This window comes from Sturnus vulgaris, chromosome 2, assembly GCF_052056855.1.
Source record: "Sturnus vulgaris isolate bStuVul1 chromosome 2, bStuVul1.hap1, whole genome shotgun sequence".
Lineage (NCBI taxonomy): Eukaryota > Metazoa > Chordata > Aves > Passeriformes > Sturnidae > Sturnus > Sturnus vulgaris.
This window is the reverse complement of record NC_142244.1, coordinates 92,379,518-92,402,104: the sequence shown is the minus strand read 5'-3', so window position 1 is coordinate 92,402,104 and position 22,587 is coordinate 92,379,518. Positions and strand designations below refer to the sequence as shown.

Genomic DNA, 22,587 nt, shown 5'->3' with positions numbered 1-22,587 from the left:
CTCTAGATACAACTCTTGTCTGGTGTACAGACTTGGCCCATCCCAGCTACAACACTATTACTATGAACATCACAGCATTTACAGTCTGCAAGTGTGCCAGCACCAATCATCTGCCCTTCATCATTAATGACCAATTAAGAATCCATCTGTAATTAGCAGATGCCATACAACTCCCAAGTGTAACCCCTCTTCATGTATTTATGTAAACAAGGGAGGTGAATGTGATGTGACACAGATGGCTTCCAAAGAAAAATATGTTTGTGCACCGTGGGGCTGGACTCCCCATCCAAAGGTGTCTGGAGAGGGGTGGTACTGCCACATGTAACTTGTACATAAATGCAAGTGGTCACTAGAGGGTGTCTTCTGACAAATTTAGTCTTGGAAGTCTTTATCAACCTAATGACTGAGCAAGAGCAAATATCACATATAACACAGACACAGTGTCTTAGAGCAGCAGCTGCAGGGAAACCCATGCCACTGACTGGGGCCTCCAAATGCAGTTAGTGAGTGGCAAATCTTCTTTAACTTCTTAGGAGAGATTAGTTGTCATTAGCTGCTCTGATCCACAGACACGTCAAAGCCCCATAACAGCTCTACTGAAGTACCACTAAGCCTGAAGAATAACTTGATCCTAACTGTCCTCGCCAGGCTTTGTGATATACCTGCAGTTTTCTTTTTAGTGCCACACAGAGGTATAGAGAAACCTGTATAAATTAAATGCAACAGAACATATGCTAATTGCCATTACACCCAGAGGTGCCTTTAACAAAACATAAGAATGTCCATGGTTTTCCATCTCTATCTAATAAAGCCAATTTGTGAGTTTACCAATTAATGCCATTTTTAAAAATATGCAACCTTACCTGATTGTAGTGGGTTTCACAATACGCCAAGCCTTTTCTCTCATAATGACGATGACCCAGGAATGGCTTTTCGCATTTTGCACAAACAAAATGCTACAAAGAAAATTACAATACATTTTTTTATCTTTTGGAAGTAACGTTATTTTTTTCTGGAAAGCTAACGAACCACGTCCACTACTTGAACATGGCTGAAGTCTACTAAGCCATCTTGAAAAGCAAAGTTAGAACTTTTGTTCCTACATTTAGATAGTATTTATTTTAATGTCTTAAAACATTTAAAACAATATTTATTTTATTGTCTTCAACATTTCAATCCAAAAGTTACAAAATAAAATCAAGCAATGGATTCTCATTTTTTTTATCAATGGACAGAATTAGGAGTTATTAAATAATATGCATTGTCATTATACCCTTGTGAAGAAAGCATTTCCTAGAGAAGACTTTCTAAACAACAGAAGAAATAAATTTATCTAACTAAAATGGAAGATGTGGAACTGAATCTTGTATGTGGCCTTGAAATATGAACTCTCCCATCAACTGTTAAAGAAATATGTATCTGAGGGCATTATGATGCTTAGTAACATGGTTGCCACAGATTTGACTGCCTTTTCACATGTACTGCTTTGAGCTCTGAAATTTTATTTTGTAAGTACCTCACCCGGCTTCCTTTGATTACTGACTTTAGTTTCACAGTCAAAGCTCTCTGTAAGGTGGCAAATAACTCCTATTTCACAGTGGAAGACCAGCCACAATAAGGTTGAAGAGGGATTTGGAGAAGACATTTATAATCATTGGTGCAAACTTTGAGAATCCTTTCATTGAAATTGATCAGCAAAATCAGAGATAAATATGCTAAGGTTTACATTTGTAAGAGAGATTGTATAGCATCTTATGTTTACCTCCACATGCCATTGTTTGCCCATAGCATTCACCACACGGCCTTCAATTGGTCTCCTACATGCCCCACAGATGGGGACACCCATTTTGTCATGGCAGGGTAAGCAGTAGAGTTCTCCTTTCAGCTCACGAGCATCAGCAGTAAGTTCCTTCCTGTTCAGAAGTTAATGAATTGAGAGCATGAATAAAGGCACTCAAAAATGTCAACTCTTGAGAGTTTCTACTCTCAAAATCAAAAGTGAAGTGAAAAAGAATTAGTATTTGCTTTAGAAAATGCTTATTTTCTACTACACTTAAACATGTTTATGTTTATACTACACTAATGCAGCAGCATCAGATATAACATCGTCCAACACATTCAAGCCTGATCTCAATAAGCTGAAAACACCTGCAAAGCAAGGTGCACAGAGTCTCTCTGAAAACAGCTACTGAGCTATTGTCATTTTGCTTAAGCAGCACAAATCTATGTGTGAAAGCTGCTGCATATGTTTGGTTTATGTTCTGGCACTTATCGCCATTTTATTTTAGATTTGCATAACTGCAACTGAAAGTAAAATGTAGTCCTCTGCACTAGTTTATTTTCCATGTACCAAACTTCAGAGAAAGAGAACTACAGACCCACATGAGCTAAGCTTATTCATTTCCCATTGCAGAATCTTATAAACTCTACCTTTTAGTAATTTGTGTGGTTAGATACTGGGAATAGCTAAACCTTAGAAGTGACAGTAAGTACAAATACTCTCAACTGATTGCCACTCATAACATTACATACTGTTATAGAAATCAACCTTCACTATGGCACTGAAAAGGTAGCTTCCTTTGCAGCAGAAATAAACTAAGAATCCATGCTATGTCCTACAATGCTAATCCTACATTTCTGTGTTGGTGCAGGATGTAGAAATGTGCAGATTCATAAGATGATAAAGTGAGATGGGAGAAGGCTTCTAAAAAAGACAGGCTTTAAAAAGAGAGAACGAAGTTTGGATGCTGTTGAACTAAAAAAAAAACATAGGCAAGATAGTAATTCAAGCAACAAAAGAGAACCACTTCTCTTCCCCTCCTAGCAGAACAGTGAGCTATCATTTCACTACTATAGAAATGGTATCTGTGTTGATATTTATATTTTGTAAGGTACTGCCTTATCCTGCAGAGGTCAATCTTTCATCAGTCTCCAGCAGGTCAGCTGTTGTTTGAACCTCACCAAGCCAAAAGCAGTAACACACATCTGGCCCCAAGATATCCAAACCCCACCCGTTCTTGTCAGTTGTACAGGACAAGTTTTCACTTTAAATTGATGAAGCAAATAAGCCCAGCATTTTCCTGTTTCCCTTTGCAGAACTCAGGTTACCCGCAGTTTGCACAGTTGAAATGATCAGGGTGATAAGGATCATTTTTGAAGATGAGAGGCTGTTCATCAATAATGGCATGACACTTCTGGCAAATGTACTTTCCCAGGCCTCTGGCTTTTTCCCTGTTATGGCAAGCACGGCAGAGATGTCTGAAACGGCATTAAAAAAAGAGAAGTAAGTATTGTCACCGGGTACTACAGCGCAAAATATAAACCCAAAATCTCCCAGAACCTCATTTCATTCAACTCTTTTTTGAGTCTTGTTAAAGCAACCTCCTTGCTAAGGCAAACGAAGTTCAAAGCACCAAAATAACTGCCCAAGTTCAGGGTCATCATTTAATTTTCTGTCACCACAGGAGTATCATTTCTCCAGCTAAGCTGAGTTAAAGCTGTGTTGAAACACAGAAAACAAAGTTTCTTATAGATTCTTGCTGATGAATGTTTTACTTTCAAAATCTTAAAAATTTAGATTGAAGGCTGTATGTGCACACAGGTCCTACTTCTGTAGATAATTCTGTACATTGTATTATACATAAGAAGGCAATGGCCATATAATCCACTGGTAAAACATTCTTTTGTTCATAGCTGGCAAAAATACCTTACTCTGTGAAGGGCACTACTGAACATTAAGTAATTATTAATACATCTGGTGCCAAACTGGACCAAAATTGGAGAACCAATTTGGAAAAAGAAAGTAAACATTTTTATTAAAAAAAAAAAAAAAAAAGACAATGCTTCTGTATCTGAATGTTTTCTCTCTTATTACATATAACAATGACCCCAAAAGGACACTGGGTAAAGAAAATGTTTACCATGAAACTTAGTGTTGAAGCAGGCAAAATGCTAGTATTTTAAGACACCTATTCTTGGTTTTGTGATGCACAATTAGACCTTCTTATCACAGAAAATACTTCAGTTGCTCCATCCGAGCTGGAAAGCTTCAAGAACCAAAACCTCTCAGTCCCACTATCAGTTCATTTAATTTATGAACAGTTAACAGAAGGAAGGGTGATTTACCTGCCAGCATTCTTGACAAATCCAATATCAGCCAATACTGTTTGGCAGATATCACAGCAGAAGCAGTCTGGATGCCAGCTGTTGTTCATGGCTTTAATAACACGACCAATAATGAACTCACCTGTAAGAAACACAAAACCAGGATGTAAAACATCATACTAGACAAACTTAAAAGTAACTCACAAGGACTCACTACAATGACTACAATCATAATTCCTTTCCTTACCTCAAAATCTGGCAGGACACATGGCTTTCAATATTGCAGTTCTGATTCCAAACCCTGGAATTTGGATTTGTTTGTTGTTTTTTGTTATGGGTTAAAAGGAGACATTTTTGCTGATGAAGGACCTTCTGCTATTCACATACAAGTCTCTCTACATGCACACTCCACCTTCTCTCTGCAATAATACTATTTTGGTCCCTTCACTAGTTTTAATTATCTGTTTTCTAGGTGTTAAGAAATTTATGGAGTACTTAATCGAATAGGGGCTTTCTTGTGTTCTAATCATCTTTCTCCTTTCTTTTGTTTAAGAGTATGACAACTTTAACTTGCCACGTATATAGCAGAGGTGTCTACTCCACTAGGACCAAGCCTTGAAGTATTCAATATTCCAGGCACAACAGAACAGAGCTTGGGTGGCTGTGGACCTCCTGCAGAAAAACTCCCAAAGAGTCCAAATGCAAAGGTGCAGTGAAGCTGCAGAACAGTAAACAGTAAACCAACACACACAACTTCTACCACATGGAGTCCTGTCCCATAAGGCATTAAAAAAATAGTGTGAGAACCAGCGTTTAGCATGCACAGTGTGACTGTACTGCACAGGCAGAGGGGTGATATCCATCACATGTGACTTAGTTTTCTCTGTGCTGGTAGACAGTGTAGCCAGGGCCTCTATGCAGTGCAAAATGTGTTGGGAGCTCAGTTTTTCCCAGTGCTATTAGAGGCTGAGTTCTGGCTTTGGAGAACAACTCCAAGAGCTGCCAAAGGGGAGCGATCAGGCAGGAAACCGGCATGGACGGTAATAGCCAGCATAGCATTCCCACAAAGTCATGGCTTTTCAAGAACAAAATCCAATGGACTCCAGACTTGTCAGGAAAGCTCAAGGCCTCATCATTGATAACAGCCCCATTGACTTTGTCTGTACTTTTATTAAGCACAAGCAGTGGAAAAGCTCAGCTCTGGGCAGGACCTTGATGAGGTTTTAAGGAGCTGGCAGTACCAGGAGAGAGGACAGGAGAAGGTGGAGCTGTGCCAATTGTGCAGGAGAAATCCTGGAGATAGGCAGCATAGCTCCTATCAAATTGCCACCAACTCATTTCTTCCTCTTCCTCTGCTTGTTCACATCTGCAGCCTTAAATTCATAGTTCCATAGCATCTGCTTCCCTCTCCCTTGGCCTCCCTCCACAAGAAGAAAGGCCTCACTGAGATAAATTAAAGCTTTAGCACCTTGCCAATGGTGCCAAAGAAACAAGGGCTTCCAAAGCAGTTTAGGGAGTAGTCAAATAATGACTTCCCAGCCCTGGCCCAGCAAAATGTGTCATGCACAGGGAAAAAAGAAAACATGTAAGTGATTACAGTGCAGCAGATGCACAAGCATCTACATTGCCAGTGGCAAATAAAAAGCAGCCCTCAGTATCATGTAGGATGGACATTAGACACTAAAGCCTGAAAAGTATTTGTTTCAAAAAAATCAGTGGGGGCCCAGTTGACCATCACTTGATAGTAACACTAGATAATGAATACTATCCCAGCTTCTGTGAAGTAGGACAGCCCAGGTTACATGAATCAAAGCAGATGACAACGTCCTGTTGCAGGGTTTCAGCTACATGAGAAAAATGTCAGCACATAGAGACATACAGATAAAAGTAATCAGGAGTTTATGAATAGTCTATTCAACGGATCATTGGCTCAACAGCTAAATTACTTACTAAAAGAATGCAAATTTTATTTTTAAATCCTACTGGTTTATGACCTTTAGAAAAAGCAACTCCCCAGTTTCTTTGAAGTCTAGCACATTTCTGAAGTTCAGATGCTCAGCTGAACATGAGCACCTCCCAGAGAACAAATAAAATGGCAGCACATCTTCCCCAGTGACACTCCCATTTGTGATCAGTGCAAAGTATTTCACCTTAAGCTAAAACTTACCACATTGATGGCAGCAAGGGGCAAAAAGCATTTGAAAATCATGTTCACAGTACTTCCTCCCTTCAAACTGCAAATAGAAAAAGATCTGAGCGTTAGAGGGATGAGAAACATGCACTTAACAACAGCCTGGTGTGTTTTCAGATACAATTAGGTAGTAAAACATGAGGGGCTGAGCAAAAAAAACCCAAACCATGAGCTACATGTGCTAGGCATTACATCCACCCACCTTAATTCACCTGCTAGTTAGCATGTAGTGTTAATAGCACACCATTTCTCCAGTACTGCTGAGAATGTAAGGCATTTTCTGTCACCCATTTACATTACAAGAGATGTCTGAATTTTGACAGACTACTGAAACTGAAGCAACCAAGCACATTCTGAGCAGGAAATTAGCTAACAAACAGCCTTCGCCAGCAGGAGGGGAAAAGCATTCTTCCCAAACCTATTTGATGTCTTCCTCACCCTACACTTCCTGCCTGAATGACCCAGCATACCAGAGGAAGTACATATGGTTGAGGCTGGAGTAGGAAGAACCCCAGGGGCAGAAATCCTTGCAATTTATGGAGCAGTTCAGCCAAAACATGAGGGGAAATAAGCCTTTTCCTTCACGATGCTTATTTCATAGAATCATAAAATCATTTAGGTTGGGAAAGACCCTTAAAATAATCAAGTCCGAACATGAAGGAGCAAAGTTCACTACATTGACCAAATAAAACTGATTTTAAGGCATTTGAATTTTATAACAGCTTAGGTAAGTTCAGCTGCAGTTCAAGCTCTCATTGAAAAAAAACCCATATGTAATAAAAAGACTCAACAGCACTGCATTAGTAGCTTAGCCAAAGAATATGTAAAAACATGTAGGCAAATATGTGCTGAAATCAAGGAAAATGCTTAGATACCTTCAGGCATCATTATTATTAGACACAAATGCCAGTGAGCATGTCAAAACCAGGGAGACAATATTAGGTATGCTATAAAATGTTTGGATTTGAATATCTCAGTTTAAACAGTGGAACAAGGAGGACAGCAGGAAACCTTGCTCCTTTCTTTTTACAGCCTAAGACAAAGCCCAGTGAATAGCATAAAGTACTACCCACAAAGGTTTTGTGCATGGACAGAAAATACAGAATGTGTTTCAAGATTACCCGTTGTATAATAGGAAATGACAAGGATTGAATACAATATATCCTGCAACTGGCAGGATGGGGATCTAATAAAATATTTCATTAGATATTTATGGTTAAAAAATTCCTGAGCCCAACCTGAATTGCACCTATTAGGAACAGAAAGACATTAACTCAGTACAGACCTTTTCAAAAGTCTCTGCCAGAAATTTATCAAGTGCTATTGCCGTGTAATACTCTAAAACAGATTACTTTTTAATTTTGGCTTTTAAAAAAATAGTAATTGAGAGGTACAGGGCTATTACTTTCTCAAGGAGTAATGGAAATTACTGGTTCATTGTGAATTGTGCTTGCTTCCTGCAGGATAAAATCCTTTTCAAACTGAAAAAAAATTGAAAGCTTCCTGTTCTGTATAAAAAGGTGGTCCAATGGGGGATGCTTAGGTTTCCTTGGATTTCAAAGCCACCACATGATGATCTGAACAGACCAAACAGGTTTTCTTCCCCTCTTGCTTCTATCAGGCAGGTTGGTTTCCATTCAGTCTTGTTTATATTTTCAACCTCTCTTCTCCTTTGTGCTGCCCTTTGTGGATGACCCAGCAGTTATTATCAGAGAAAGCCTTGAGCTTCTGTAACAAATCTTAGAGTACATAGTTTAAAAGCATGGTCATTTCACTGCTGTATGCTAAAGGTCTATGAGGTAAATGGCTCTGCATAAAACATCACTGTGAAATAACCTCTAGCTTACCTGCATGTTTTTAGCTAATTTAAGTGGAAAGCCATGTACAAAAACGGAGACATTAGAGATTGTTTCTCTATAGCAGCTTTTGGTACTTGAGGTACAAGTGGAAAAGAAGCAAACATGAGCATCTGTTCTGCCATTAGTATTGGACTGTGCAGTGTTAGCTGTAGAGAAACTCTACAATAGCAGCTCTAGGGAATACACACTTTCCAGGTGGTGGAGCAGAAGCAGACCAGACTTGCTACCACTTCACACCTAACAGCAAAGAACGGAGTTTGATAACTCTACTGGAATGTGCTTGTGCTAATTTTTGTTTAGATTGAGTGGATAAAAAACCTGCTAAAATGATGTTATGAGCAAACTGAAACACAAATCAAATATACTGTATCCACAGTTTTGGTGCAACATTAGGCACACAGCTCTCAGGAATCCAAACTATCATTTCTAACACAGGCTCAAGAGGACATCCACAAAACCCTTGCTATGTTGTGCAGACTCTAAGCAGTGGATGGGCACCACTTGTGCCAGACCACAGCGAGCTCTGCTGATCAGGGTGCCTGCAAAGCAGCCCAGAAATTCAGTCCTGCAGCACAGGAGACCTGGCTAGTTCCACCCCCACCCGTGGAACACAGCGTGAAAGCTTATCATGGCAGCGTTTGACAGCAAGTGTGATAAGCAGCTTAATGACTAACTGGGGGAACCCTGCAAGGCTTGCAATAGGCAGGAGAACAGTATTTGTCTTCCTAATTGCTAAGAGCTGGAAATCATTTCCAAGAAATTCTAGCTTAGCTAAACCAGGCACAGAATAAACACAAGTTCATGCTGGGCAATCAACATTTATTCACGGGAACCGGCTCAGAAAAACACATTACCTGGCCACAACTCCAAACACATCCATCTTCTCAAAGACTGCATTAAGCCAATCTGAGGAAAATGTCCTTTCTGCCCATCTTCTGCAGTCACTGCTCTTCTTGACAGTGATACAGATTATTTCATGCATCTGAGCACTGTCAGCCACTCCTGAGCACTCACAAACGTAAGCCCATCTTCTACCTGCTCAGGGCTTTCCCTCCTCTCACAGAATCAAAGAATGGGTCACGTTGGAGGAGGGGTCATCTGGTCCAACCTCCCTGCTCAAGCAAGGTCATCCTAGGACACACTGCACAGAATTGCATCCAGATGATTCTTGAGTATCTCTAGTGAGGGAGACTTCACAACCTCTTTGGGCAACCTGTACCAGTGCACAGTAAAGAAGCTCTTCCCCATGATCAGGTGGAACTTCCTGTGCATCAGTTTCTGCCCATAACCTCTTGTTCTATTGCTCAGCACCACCAAGCAGAGCCTGGCTCCCTCCTCTCACAGATAATCCTCCTCCTTCCCTCCCTTCAGAAAATTATATACATCGATGAGGTCCCCTCTCAGTCATCTCTTCTTGAGTCTGAACAGGCTCCCTCAGCCTATCCAATGTTATTTTAGATCTCTACCAATTGTGGCAAGTAGTGTCTATCCTAACTGAAACTTTCCACTTTCTGTGTAACATTTCTCAGGCTACCCAGCCTGAAAAAAATCTCTACCAACATTACAAAAACATCTTTAGCACGCAATGTTATTTTCATTCCTGGGACAATCTACTGGCACTCACTTCTGACTTACTGTCTTTGAGAGCAGCATGTTTCAGTAACATGCTCAAAGATCAGTCATCATGAATATAAATGTTAACAAGGCAGCAGTAGGAAGGAAAATGCCTACATACAGTATATAGAAGCACCACTAGGATACTTTCCTCTGCCACTGAGATTCAGGTATGGCCACCCAAGAGCAACAGAGAGAGATTGTAACATTCCTGAACTAGGTCCAAAAGTATAACTTCCTTTCTGCTGCAGTCTCCTCTAGAAGATACAGGCTGCCTAGAGCACGATTTCCCAAATCTTTAAGGACTATTCAGCTTTCTGAAAAAGGTCCCCAGAATGTCTCATTGTTTTTTGAGTCAGAAAATGAATGAATAAAGTATTCATTATTTAGAGAAAATACATTTTATTGGTTTAAGACAACTTTATTAATATAATTACAAATATAGTTATTTCAGTTTTGAAATGTTCATATCACTTTACATTTGCCTCAGGTCTTAACATGTCAGGATGGACTCTTTAAGAGTCAGCTCAGTATATATTAACAATTGTAATGCAACTTGTTAAGTATCTGGAGGGTGTTCTTTTGTTTCTCTTTAATTAATTCTGCCTCGCAGCTCACCTTTTGATGTCTTACTAGAGGCTGATGTACTGCAATTTGTGTAACACTATCCCTAGAGCCTTTTGATCCTCAAACAAGGTGAGAAAAGCAAATCTCCAGGAATCTCCTTAGCCAGTCTCTTTTGCAAGCCACACTCCTCCCTCAGCCTCTCCTCATCACCAGATAACATGGCTCTGTAAAATTACAAATGCTTCTATGGAAGATAAACTATTACGCTCTTGCCAAAGGATGACACCTGTATGTGAGAGCATGGAATTATTCCTTTCACACTCTGCTCATTTTCATTTTCAGATCACCATATGACACAAATCCTGTAACTGCTGCCCTAAGATGGACTACAAGCTACTGGAACAGGGCCTTATCTCTCTGACAGTAATTCCCTGTCTCATACTATCTATTGTTTCTTATACAATCACTTCTATTTTATGAACCAGTCTAGAGTTTTCACTAAAGCCACTTTGTGCTGAGCCACATTCTGAATTCCCATGATAGGGGAACATAAAAGAAAATGAAACCTATACCAAAATACCCTCCTAAGCTGAGGCATATGAACGGGATCAGGTTTTAACCACTGAAAGTATGTTAAGAACTGATAATTTCGAATGCTCTGGACTGTTAAACTTAAGAATTGATCTTACACCAGCCCTGTCTGGTTTGGATCATAGCATGCTCACATACAGATGATCTCTTTTCCAATGCCAAGCTGGACTCACTCAACTCAGCAATAAACCTCCTATGGGCCACAGGATCCTGGGATTTCCCTGTAAAAGACTTTCTCCTCATACAGTATGTTTTCTCTGTATTTCTGGTATGAAACGTAAGATTCACAAATTTCAGAGAAATCTGCACTGAGAAAAAATCTCCAAGAGTTTTTTTCTCAGTGCTGATAACATTAAGGTCCACATTTAAAGAACATTATATACATTGATGTTCTCCAAATTAGCACAGAGATGCTCCTGGCTTTTTTCTCCCTTTACTGGGCATACTCTTTCAGAGCCCAGATCCTCCCATGAGACTTTCTAAGCTATCCACCTGCCTGTAGTTCCTTCTGCTATGGGAATGAAAGTTCAAGAGGGGGTATGGGGACAGGAGGGGTCCTCTGCCCCACTTACCTCATAGAAGAGCCCTTCGGGGAACTGCTGGAAGCACTGGGCACAGACGAAGCACTGCTCGTGGTACAGCTCACCATTGCTGTTGACAATTTTCTCGGCAGGGGCAAAGCCCCCCCTGCAGCGCTCGCAGATGGCATTTGCAAGCGCATTCGCCATGTTGCTGTCATTCAAAAAAAGAAAAAAAAAAAGAAATATAAAATTAACCTAAATAGCCAACAGCACTCGTGGGTCTTCCCCCCCCCGTCATACACCCAGGCCAAACTGCATCAATCTAAGCTGCTCAACACAAGTTTTTCAATGAACTTCATGACTTAATGCATCTCCTCAAAAATAAAACTCCACTTCTCCCTGCTCCCTAACTCTTTAGAAACAAAATCCCTGTGATGCGCTCTAATTAATTAAAAACCCCAAACAGAAACGTTGTCACTACAGACATATTTACAGGCTTTTTTATGACGAAAAAGACAGGCAATTAAAAGTCTATAAGAATAGAAAATTAAAATTATGAAATACATTAAATATTATAAAAATACTATAAAACTAATATATAATTATAATACTATAAAAATTATGAAATACATTTAAATTATTGAAAAAAGGGCAAATATTAATGATGGAGGACTGGCATCACACACGAAAACATGAATGATTTATTGTAAACCAATTCCTAATTCTTATACATATATATATATATATATATATATATATATATATATATAACAGCATTACTTCAGAGCTCTCAGAGCTCTAAATAAATAATGTGAAAGAGCATGCAGGATATAGTCTGGCAGATATTAATGAAAAACACAGTAGTTAAATAATTATCCTTTATATGAGCTCTGCATAGCTTGAAGTCATTTTACAAATTTAGTTTGAAGCCATGGGATTTTTGATTGGTTTGTAGTTAGGGTTTATCTCAGGGAGCTCAGCTCATCATGTGCCAGCTCACAGCCCACTCCAGGGACAAGGAGGAGGGTGAGATTGCTCTGGCTGCCCCACTGTGACCCACGCACAGGCCAACACAAGCTGGTAAACCCATGCCAGGGATGCAAAGAAATACTCAAACAGCAACCTTGGTTGCTTCTCAAAGGCATAGAACCAAATAAAATGGCAGCATGGTAGCTGTCCACATCTGTGGAAGACAGTACAGCTGTGTTTCAGTTAATTAAGGCCAGGAAAAGGCTCTTTTGATTTTTCTTTTGCAAACATTTTGTCACTCAAATCTAGACTCTCAAAGATCTACCTTTCAGGATCACCCCTCTGCCCTAATACCATGTAGTAGCAGAGAGCTAATATAGGGTAGTGGTCTAGTTTCATTACAATCTGATGTCAGCTGACAAAACCACTGACTCATAATATATCGGGAAGGTTATTAGACAAGTAACATTATTTGAAACTTGTGTACATGCATGCACGCATTTTGATACAGCTATCATGCTGTGCCTGTAAGTGCAGAGTCCACAGTCCTCTGCCAGATGCCAAGCCTTCCTTCTTATGTCTTTAAGGGGATAAAACCTCTGGGCTCCCACCATGTTCCACAGGAATTGAATTCATTCCTTGTACACCATCCAAGGGAGCAAGCAAACACCTAGCACGTGGTTCAAAATGGAATGTGTTTTATCTATTGCTTACACTGTCTCACAGAAGAGCCCTACACAAGGTCACATCTGTCATGTTATTATTAGCTGGCACTTTTTTTTCTCTCTCTTGATCTTTGCAGATGAGGAAAACGTTAACTGCAATCCAAATATCCACTGCCCTCACAGTGAAATGAGTGGGCAAATTTCACACGAAGGCCAGATGCAGGATGGTCTAACCCTTACATAAAAGAGACACCTATGGACAATCTGCAGTGACTATATACATAAACTGTGATCTACAAAGCTCACCAATGGCCTTTATGGACTGTGTATGCTTTCTGTGGGGCAAAACCTCAGTCAATTTCCCCATCCTCCTTATCAATCTAAATGAAGAATAATCACAAGAGAAACTGGGATCTTTCATCATCATTTCAACAGTGCTCAAGCATTAAGGATGTTAAACACTGCTGTACGTAAAGTATAATCCAAGTAAAAACATGAAACAAAGTTCAAAAACAAATAAAAACAGTTTCCCTCTTCAGGAAAATGTTCTTTACTTTGAAACACATCATATATGTAAAACCAGTGAAGTATGTAATACTTCTGCATTAATGAAGCAGTTTATCCATTTGCCCAGAATAACTGGCAAACAACCTGAAGGCAGAGAGACTACTTTACAAATTCCAACACCATTTTTACTGCTGATAAAAATTTCGGACGCAATTAATGATGAAATTTAAAGTAACAATTCAAATTTTAGTTGACAGTTACAACCGGCACTGTTCAAGCAGAACAGCGGCAAAGTTTGGATGAGAGAACAGCTTGCATAGCCTGAGCCTCAGATCTCAGATAATAAAATACATTACATACAATACACCAGTAATGTCACTGCAGTTACACCCCGAAGCTGAACAGAACGAACTTACAATCTTGCATAAAAGTCACAAAACTCTTTGTAGAGTTTTATTTCACTGTGCCTACGTTGCAATTTTGACACTGGTTTCTCGTCTTCATTTCCTGCAGAGTTGTGAGCATCAGGAGCGACCTTGTACGCAACCTCTTCATCCTCTGGGATGGGGTACGGCTGAGCTCTGCGCTGGAAGTCCATCTCGCTCTGATTGCTTTCCCGGGTGTGAATATATTCTATACTTATACTGCAGAGAAGCTGCAGGCAAAGTCTGCAAAACAATATGCTGGACTTCCCCTTGTTCCCAGAAAAGTGATTTACTTTCACAGCTCCGTGTCATGTAGCTGGAGCTACTCAGCACCCTGCTAGAGCTTCAAGTTAAAAGTTCAGTGGTGGAGCCGTGAGCCTGTCACGCTGAGATTTAATGAGGCTGGCTGTGCACAGAGGAGAACACTCCCCTGCCAGGCCCTCATGTAAACTCGGATACTGGAAAGGGTCTTTGCTGCTGGCAGCTGACAGAAGCTGCCCAGGAGAGATGTGGTGTGAGTAACCTATGTGACAAATAAATTCACCACCAAACTTTCTTGCAGCTTCTTTCTGCTGAGGGGGGGTGGAGAGTTCAGCAATATTTTGTCATGGATAAGCCAGCAGTGGAAAGAAAGCAGGAAGAGAAGACTCTTGTCTCCAGGTAAATATTGCTTTAATGCTATAGTGCATTTATTACATTGTAAAAATAGTCTTTAATGCTCCACTTCTGTCCTCTAAGTCATACGTGTTGAATTTCTCTATAGGTGTCTTTCCTCTTGTCCGTACCTCAGACAAGGGGTAGGTACAGGCAGATAGTTTGATTTCTGCTGTGTTTCTCAGGCCATTAACAAAACTGACAGGCAAGCCATAATGGACAATATAAAAAGGAGGAAAACCAAAGCTTTTTTTCCAGTGATGTGCTGCATGTAGAACAATTATCCAATGTAAGAACACTAACTGAAGTAAAATTTGCAGCCAATAATTACATTCCTTCAAGCTCTCCCTATTTGAAGCACAGTGCTTGTGGCAGATGTGGGATACTCGGCTTCCTGCGCTTTCTAACTGCAGAAAAGGAAGGCTTTTGGGAAGCCCTCCTGAGTAACTAACTTCTGTGTTAAACTGTCAGCCTTATTAGCAATCAGTTGAACTGCATGCACTTTGTGCTCATGACACACAGCACACTGGCAGCTGAAGAATCTGCTAGTCTGTGAGGGGGGATGAGGAAGCAGAGGATGACAAGGAGGAGATGAGTTATGGGAACAAATAGAGAAGCTATAAGATCAGAGAATCACAGAATCATGTAGGTTGGAAAAGACCTCAAGACCACCGAGTCCAACCATTAAACTAATACTGCTACATTCACCACTGCATCATGTCCCCAGGTGCCACATCTACACATCTTTTAAATACCTCCAGGGATGGTGACTCTAACACTTCCCTGGGCAGTCTGTTCCAATGTTTGACAACATTTCCATGAAGAAATGTGTCCTGCTCTCCAATCTAAATCTCCCCTGGCACAGCTCGAGGCCATTTCCTCTTGTACTGTCACAGGTTATGATAGAAGATCCAGTCAAAGCTACAATTTCTTCATATACCTGCACTTTTCCTAAGACCTTCCTACAGAGGGTCTGAATGGTGATGGTTTTTGGCCATATCTCTCACCACCAGCTAGGACAGCGTGCTCAGCAAGCATACAGCAGCCCACACGCCACTTTCCATGCAGCCTGAGCTTGCACGCAGCCACCTTCCTGCAGCTCAGCCAACGCAGTCCTACACTGCTGCTTCTGCTGACAAATTTGTGGAATGGGTTTGGTCAGTGTCTTTCCTCCACTTCCCCTCAACAAGGAGCAACCCCCTAGGCAAGCTATTTCCTGGTGTGGGTGGGACCCAGGCAGCATGATCCTGCTTATTTGCCTGCCCGTAGGTGTGATTATTCACCCTATGCCAGAGCTACCAGGAGTCACAAGCTCTAACAGGCTAAGGAGGCTGCATCCTCACCACTGACACAGCCTGGCTGCAGCTCAAGCCCTATTTTTATCTGTCATGGGGCAAGCTCCAGATGAAGCAAGGTTGTAGCCCTAGGCCACAAAGATCTTGCCAGAGCATCACTGTAGTCCTGGAACAAAAGGTTCCTAAATTCTCTGGAGCATGAGTGATGAAAATGAGCAGTGTCCGCCAACAGACATGCACATACAGTGATGCCAGTTCTTCTTCATCTTGCTTCCCAACACTTTCTGCACAGGTCAGTGCTGAGCTTCTGTGGATATAAAGAACTTCAGCGAGACTGACTGCAGTGTACTAAAAATGCTGATTCACCCAGGATTAGTGTAGGTGCACGAAGCCACTAAGATAAACAGCAGGTCAGCCGATCTCTTCCTCTTATCACTATTTTCTCAACAATTACCCAACTCCTTTCCTGTATTTTGTCCCAGATCACAGACAATTCTCCTGGGAAGATGCTACTGCAAATCAAAAGTGCCCTGTAGAGTCTTTCTCCTGGTGAACTACTACAATTCTTGCAGTAACCTGAAATCCACAGGTGACCAATGTAGCTGGAAGCCACTTCTACTGCCTCATGTCCTCTTTGGTCAACAAGAAAACATTTGCTTGCTACTGTGCAATCTTCTGCATGGCTGTAGCAAAGCAAGTACAACAACAAGTTAGTGCAGTAAGATGCCCATTCAAAAAGCCTGGATTTATCTTCCTAGTTTTTGTCAAGAAGTCCTTCAAAGTAATAGGACTCCATATGTACACTAAGTAGAAGCTGCCTGGTTCTCCAGTTATATTACCATTGCTGCTGGAGGAATGACTCCCAATTTTTTTCATTAAGCAAGAATGGAGCTTGACAGGAGTTTAAAAAGGGCCTTTACGTACTGAAGCAAAACACAGCTTCTACTGTGAAGGTCTGGTAATCCACAAATCCAGAGCAGCTGGCCATCTTTCTCTTTTCTGACATTTTGCAGGGGGCATGCTGCCAAGATCTGAAATACATTGTTAAAAATACACTGCATTTTCATTAGGGAATTCTAGGTTACTCTGAGGTGAAGCTGTCTCTATGGGGAGTGAGAAGCATGTAAAAGGGTTGTTTTGCAGTAGCAGCAGTTTCTCAAGAGTATTCCCTGGGATATGGGACAAAACATACCAGCCTGTCGTTAAAGATGCAGTGTTAGAGAGACAGAAAAGGGAGTTGAGTGTTTAACTAGAAAAGACAGTCTCCTCTTGGCACGCTGAGGATCTTATTAGAAGCCCAAACTGGTGATAGGGAAGGTGCTGAAGGAAATGGAAGAAGAGGGAGGGAGGGAGAAGTGTTCCAGTGTGGTTACCAGAAGGGCCTTGGTAAACAATAGCAGAAATAGGCGCATTGCCTAATCCCTGCTGAAGGATGACTGCCGCCTCACTCCACGCTGCTTTCTCTGGCCAGCTTTCCAACCTGGCTGCCCATGCCGGCGGCTGCCAGCGACAGACAGGGACTCTTACAGAGACGGCTCGGTGGCCAGCCAAGCCCGCTGAGTATCTGTGCCACAAATAGCCGTGTGCGGAGCAGTCACGGCTCCAAACAAGGTGCTTGGCAAAGGCAGCTGCTGCTCGGCAACCTATTTGTGCCACCGAGACATTATCAGCGCAGCGCCGGCACGGTCGGGAGGCCGAATGGCTCATGGGGACGGGCGGGGGGGATGAGTAAGCACAGCGCATCCCACCACTTCCCTCGTAGGTACGTGCGGTTTCATTCTAATGATGTATTAACACATGCTATGCAGTGACTCTCACACGCAAAATACAGAACCACCTAGAGCAGAAGTTTGGCTGCAAAAGATGCGTGGGCTTGCAATGCCCTGCTCTGATTTCTGCACCAACATTTTAAAAGCACAAGTTGACCTTTTGTAGGGGTTTTTTATTGAAATTAAAAACACTCTTGGGTTCTGGTAGCTGCAACTGTTTGTCTCTTAAGCAATAAAATACTTTCCGTGTTAAGCTGGTCTCCTAAGGCAGTTTGAAATAAGGCATGAATCTTTTATAAAACTCAATTGCACATTACAGGTAGGATTTTCATATGTGCTCAGCACTGCTCTAACTACTTTTTCCATTAAAAATGATGGAAAACCACCTTGAAACCACTGCAGTAAAAATCAGGTGAATTCTGAGTGCTCCTGAAACTTTCATTCTTTAATCTTCACCTCAAAATGCATAATTAAGCTTATGTGGTGGGAGTTTAAACAGGGCAAACAAAAAGGCAATTCTAGTTGTTTCATATCCTTCAGTATAAATTTATTCTAGTATAAACATGTCCAAAAAATGCTTTGGTCTCTGCAAACAGAGAAAGTTCACATTCCATCTCTCCATAAGGAAGTAAATATAACTGGAATAGACAGGTAAGCAGCAGCTTCCCACACAATGTTTATCAGTCATTCAGGCACAGTGAAATATCAGCCTCTGATAGAATTTGCAGAAAGGGAGAGAAATATGCAACTACAGCATTTTCCTGTTACAAGTAATATTTCAGCAAAGTATTGTGCTTTCTTCCTGGTGGTTACAAGTATTACCAAATGAAGCTATGCTCCATGTAAACCAAATAATGACTTCGGCGTACAGATATTTGATACTCTTTAAAACGTTTATCTCTTCCTCCCCCACTACTGTTTTTTTAAATCCTGTGCAGACAGGAAAAACAAAACAAACACAGTATCATCTATGAGAAGCTCACTAACTCCAATAATTTTGTGTTCCATGAGACCGCATATTATAGATTATTCTTGAAATTTGCACCCTGTGTAGTTGACTGCATGCCTACTTCATTATGGTATCCAAATTCCTCCAACTCTACAAATGTTAAGGATGCATTTGCACTGATGCATTTCATTTAACATTTACAGCCTCATTTCCAATTTAAGAATAATGAAAAACGTCAGCCACTCAATACTAAAGGCTGCACATCAAATGTCCCTGAGACACTCATTATGAAAAGAACCATATTTTCAAGCCCAAAGAGAGAAGATCAGGTCCACCAAGCTCTAAAAAAGTGACAGGACAAGAAGAAACAACCTCAAGTTGCATCAAGGGAGGTTTAGATTGGACAATAATTTTTTTTTTTTTCATGCAAAGGGGTGTGAGGCATTGCAATAGGCTGCCCAGATAGGCAGTAGAGCCAACATCCCAAGAAACTATTTAAAAGATATGTAGATGTGGCAATTGGGGACATAGTTTAGAGGTGGACTTGGCAGTGCTGGGTTATTGGTTGGACTTAAGAGGTTGTTATAACCTAAATGATTCTATGATTCTAAAATGATACAACAACGTATTTCTCTTTAAGGTAACAGTTTCCTAGCACCAATATTCAGTTCGTGTCATCTGTCACTGACATCCACCAAAAATCCTCCACTGAATCTCAGCATAATGGCAAATGCCAGCCTTTGATTCTGCCTGAGTCATCTGCCTGCACTATGTGGAACCAATGTTTTGACAAGCTGAACACCATGACCTGAGCAGTTCATCCAGGAGCTATAATTACTACTCTGACTCAACCTAACACCCCAGCAATCAGGAGAGATTTCCAGTACATCCATGCAGCTCCTTGTAGGGCAGAGAGAACTGCAACACCAGGCTTCCCAGCCCACAGCAACGTCCTTATTATAGTCACATCTCCACTGGAGACACCATGCTGAGGACAGACCTTCAGCTTTAGTAACCTGCATGCCACACACATCTTTTACTATTACTTTATTACTACTCATCTACACCCTCAGCAACATAATCTCTTCTCACCTTCATTAGTTTGAGCTTTTGTATGACAAAGTACAAAGTTTTCCATTGCTTGAACGAATTAATTTTGAGCAGAAGTACAACGTGTTATAGAAAACATCTCCTCAGCTGTTCCTGATTATTAGTCACTCCAGGTTTTGGTTTCACATTTTTCTCTTCCTACATTCACTACAGTATCCTCAGCCTTTAAAATCTACACAGGATGGCAGACAGCTAAGCCATCTGCAGTTAATACTGTAGCATGAAATAATAGCCCTAATATTCAACTGCCAAGAGAACAATCAGAAGCAGTTTACATTCCTAAGACTCAAGAATGAGTAATGTGTCAACAAATAACGCTAACACAAAACATCATTTTGACTTCATTAGGACAGTCTTAACATTTAGAGTAATGGACCCTAAAGGTCTTTATCTTATACTTTATATTTATTAGCTATTCAATGCTAGTAGCACACCTCTCAAGTAAACATGAACAAATTTCAGTAGCAGTTTGTGCAAAGCAAGACTTCCATGCATTTTTCTAGCAGAAGGTTTGGAAAGGTTTTTTTACACCTTTTTGCTAGTTTTTTCAATGCAATGGTTTCTGTCCCAACACCTGACTAATCCTCAATGAGTAAAGCAGCAGTGGACAGTTACAGTATCTATTATAACACTTATGATGGAAGAAGATACAGAAGTTACCCCTCACAAGAATATACTACTGGAATCATCCAAAAGAACAGCGGGATTCTTTGCTTGACAGAACAGAAGCAAAGGAAAGAAGGAAGATGACAGGGCTTTGTGCTTTCAAATAGAGACGTTGGAGCCCTGCCAAGCCTCCTTCTGCTTTGCTACGTACCCTGGTGTAATCTGAGGAGTAGCTTTAGAAAGCATTGAGTCTAAAACTGCGCAATTACTTGTCCATTTCAGGCAAAATGTATAACCTGCAACTTGGTAGCTCATGGAGTTATCCTATTCTGAAGCTGCACTGCTACAATGTCCTTTTAAAAAGTATATACATTAGGACCAGCTTTGCAATGTATCAGAGATATGGGTCATGCTTCACTTCAGTTTCTGAAGTCAGTGAGAAGAAATGTACAAAACAAAAACTGAAAAGCCAAATATTGTGCAGGACAAATAACTTTCAATGCAAACTTCCTGTACTGGAACAAGGGGACCAGCCAGGGCAGTTTTGAGGCATGACTCTGAGTGGGAGTCCAATAGTTGCTTAGAAAAAGAGTTCAAAAGGTAGACTCACTGCGGGATCAAGAACTTTATGATCTATGAAGAGTGTGGCATGCATGGATTTCATAAGCTAGAAAAGACAAACATCATTTCACATTTGCTCTACCTTTTTCCACTCATTCCTTGAATGTTTTGAATTTTTAATTTAAAAAAGCACAAACTGAGAAATGCTGCCAGGTATTGCTATCTGAATCTGCCAGTACGTTACTTCCTTTGAGGCTAATAGTAAAAAGTTTTTAATTCATTTTTTTCTAGCTCTATTGTGGCCATTAGGGCAGCCAGAAACAGAGAAGAGCTACAAGGAAATATGTCACAAAAGTCAGAAACCAAATTTCTCTTGCTAGACAAAAGGTTCCAAAAGATCAGAAAGGTTAATCTATAAACATCACAGGATGACTTAGAATCTGCTGGCAAAATTGAGCAGTATCAACAAAAACAAACCACTGCTCACAGAGCATTATATATCAAGCCATCATTTCAGAATTTTACCAGCAACTACCTAAAATGAGAATTTCTACAAAGCTGGAAGGTACAAAGATGAAAACTGAACAATGGCAGCCTAAAGCTGCTACGACAAATCAAGTAAGGAAAAAAAAATTCACATAACTATGTGTACTACATCATCAGATGATACACATGAAAACTCAGCACTCAGTGACTTAATAAATCCCCTGAGATTGCTGGGTGCAAGGCAAGACCAGAGGAGTTAATTGAAGGGAAAACACTTGAATGCCACAAACTCCATAGGAAGTCCCTGAGCTACAGCTGGTGTCGAGCTGGGGTTACTACCAAGGGTAATCCCATAAAAGGCTTACTCTCCCCTTCTACCTCCCCCCACAGGCATCAGACTTTGGGCATCCTCAGAAGCAGCATATTTGGCAAGCTGTTCCCATGCCTGGAGAGCATCATGTAAAAGGCTCATGGTGCTCCTGAGGACACTGTGTCAGTTAGCTTCAGATTTCCTAGAACAGCTCAGAGACCTCAGGAAAACAATATAAAAAATATAAAGAAAGGGAATCCAAACTTACAACCTTTAAATTTTTCTCCCAGATACGTGCAAGTCAGTAACTTTTATTAAGTAGTAACATTGGCATAAGTTAGTTTTTCTCTTCTGTATGTAAATTCACTTCAGTGTGACAGACTGCATTCAAAGTACAGCTTAATTATAATGAAGAATAATAAGCCATCACAGTACATTTTCTTTAGAGAACACCTCTGATTAGGTATCATCAAGACACATGAAAACAATAGCAAAAGAAAAGAAATGTACAATTTTCCCTTTAGTCAGCTAATCCTGTAAATAAGAGCAGTGAAATTCCTAATTGCTATAATTAAAATCCTAATTGAAGCTTAGATGTTTACTCAAATCATAGATTTGGGAGGAAAAGCAGTTACTGCTTTGGATGATGTTACACGAGCAGCTATCTCCGGTCATTTGGAGTCATGAAAGGTGATAGTCCGGGTGAGCAAGTCAAACAAATCGCTTAGTTGCTATGCAATGTAGGAGACAAGGGGTGAGAGAGAAGGCAAGAAAAAAAGGGTGTGTTTCTCAGGAGTTATTTTAACCCCTAGAGCAATGAAAAGTACAGCACAA

General features: G+C 40.7%; 1 protein-coding gene across 10 annotated transcripts in view; it reads right to left on the bottom strand.

Annotated features, from left to right (window-relative positions):
* Positions 1–22,587, bottom strand: part of LIMS1 (LIM zinc finger domain containing 1) — a 67,543-nt gene that overhangs the window by 5,064 nt on the left and 39,892 nt on the right. For 8 of the 10 annotated variants that reach the window (XM_088160110.1, XM_088160111.1, XM_088160114.1 and 5 more), the window contains exons 2-7: positions 11,499–11,658; positions 6,272–6,338; positions 4,126–4,246; positions 3,109–3,258; positions 1,763–1,913; positions 864–956 (exon numbers count right to left, since the gene is read on the bottom strand). In XM_088160110.1, coding sequence (XP_088016236.1) covers positions 864–956; positions 1,763–1,913; positions 3,109–3,258; positions 4,126–4,246; positions 6,272–6,338; positions 11,499–11,658 — 742 coding nt within the window. Of the gene's footprint in view, positions 1–863; positions 957–1,762; positions 1,914–3,108; positions 3,259–4,125; positions 4,247–6,271; positions 6,339–11,498; positions 11,659–14,004; positions 14,361–22,587 lie in introns of those variants that run through there. The other 2 variants (XM_014885115.2, XM_088160107.1) reach the window with 2 other exon arrangements.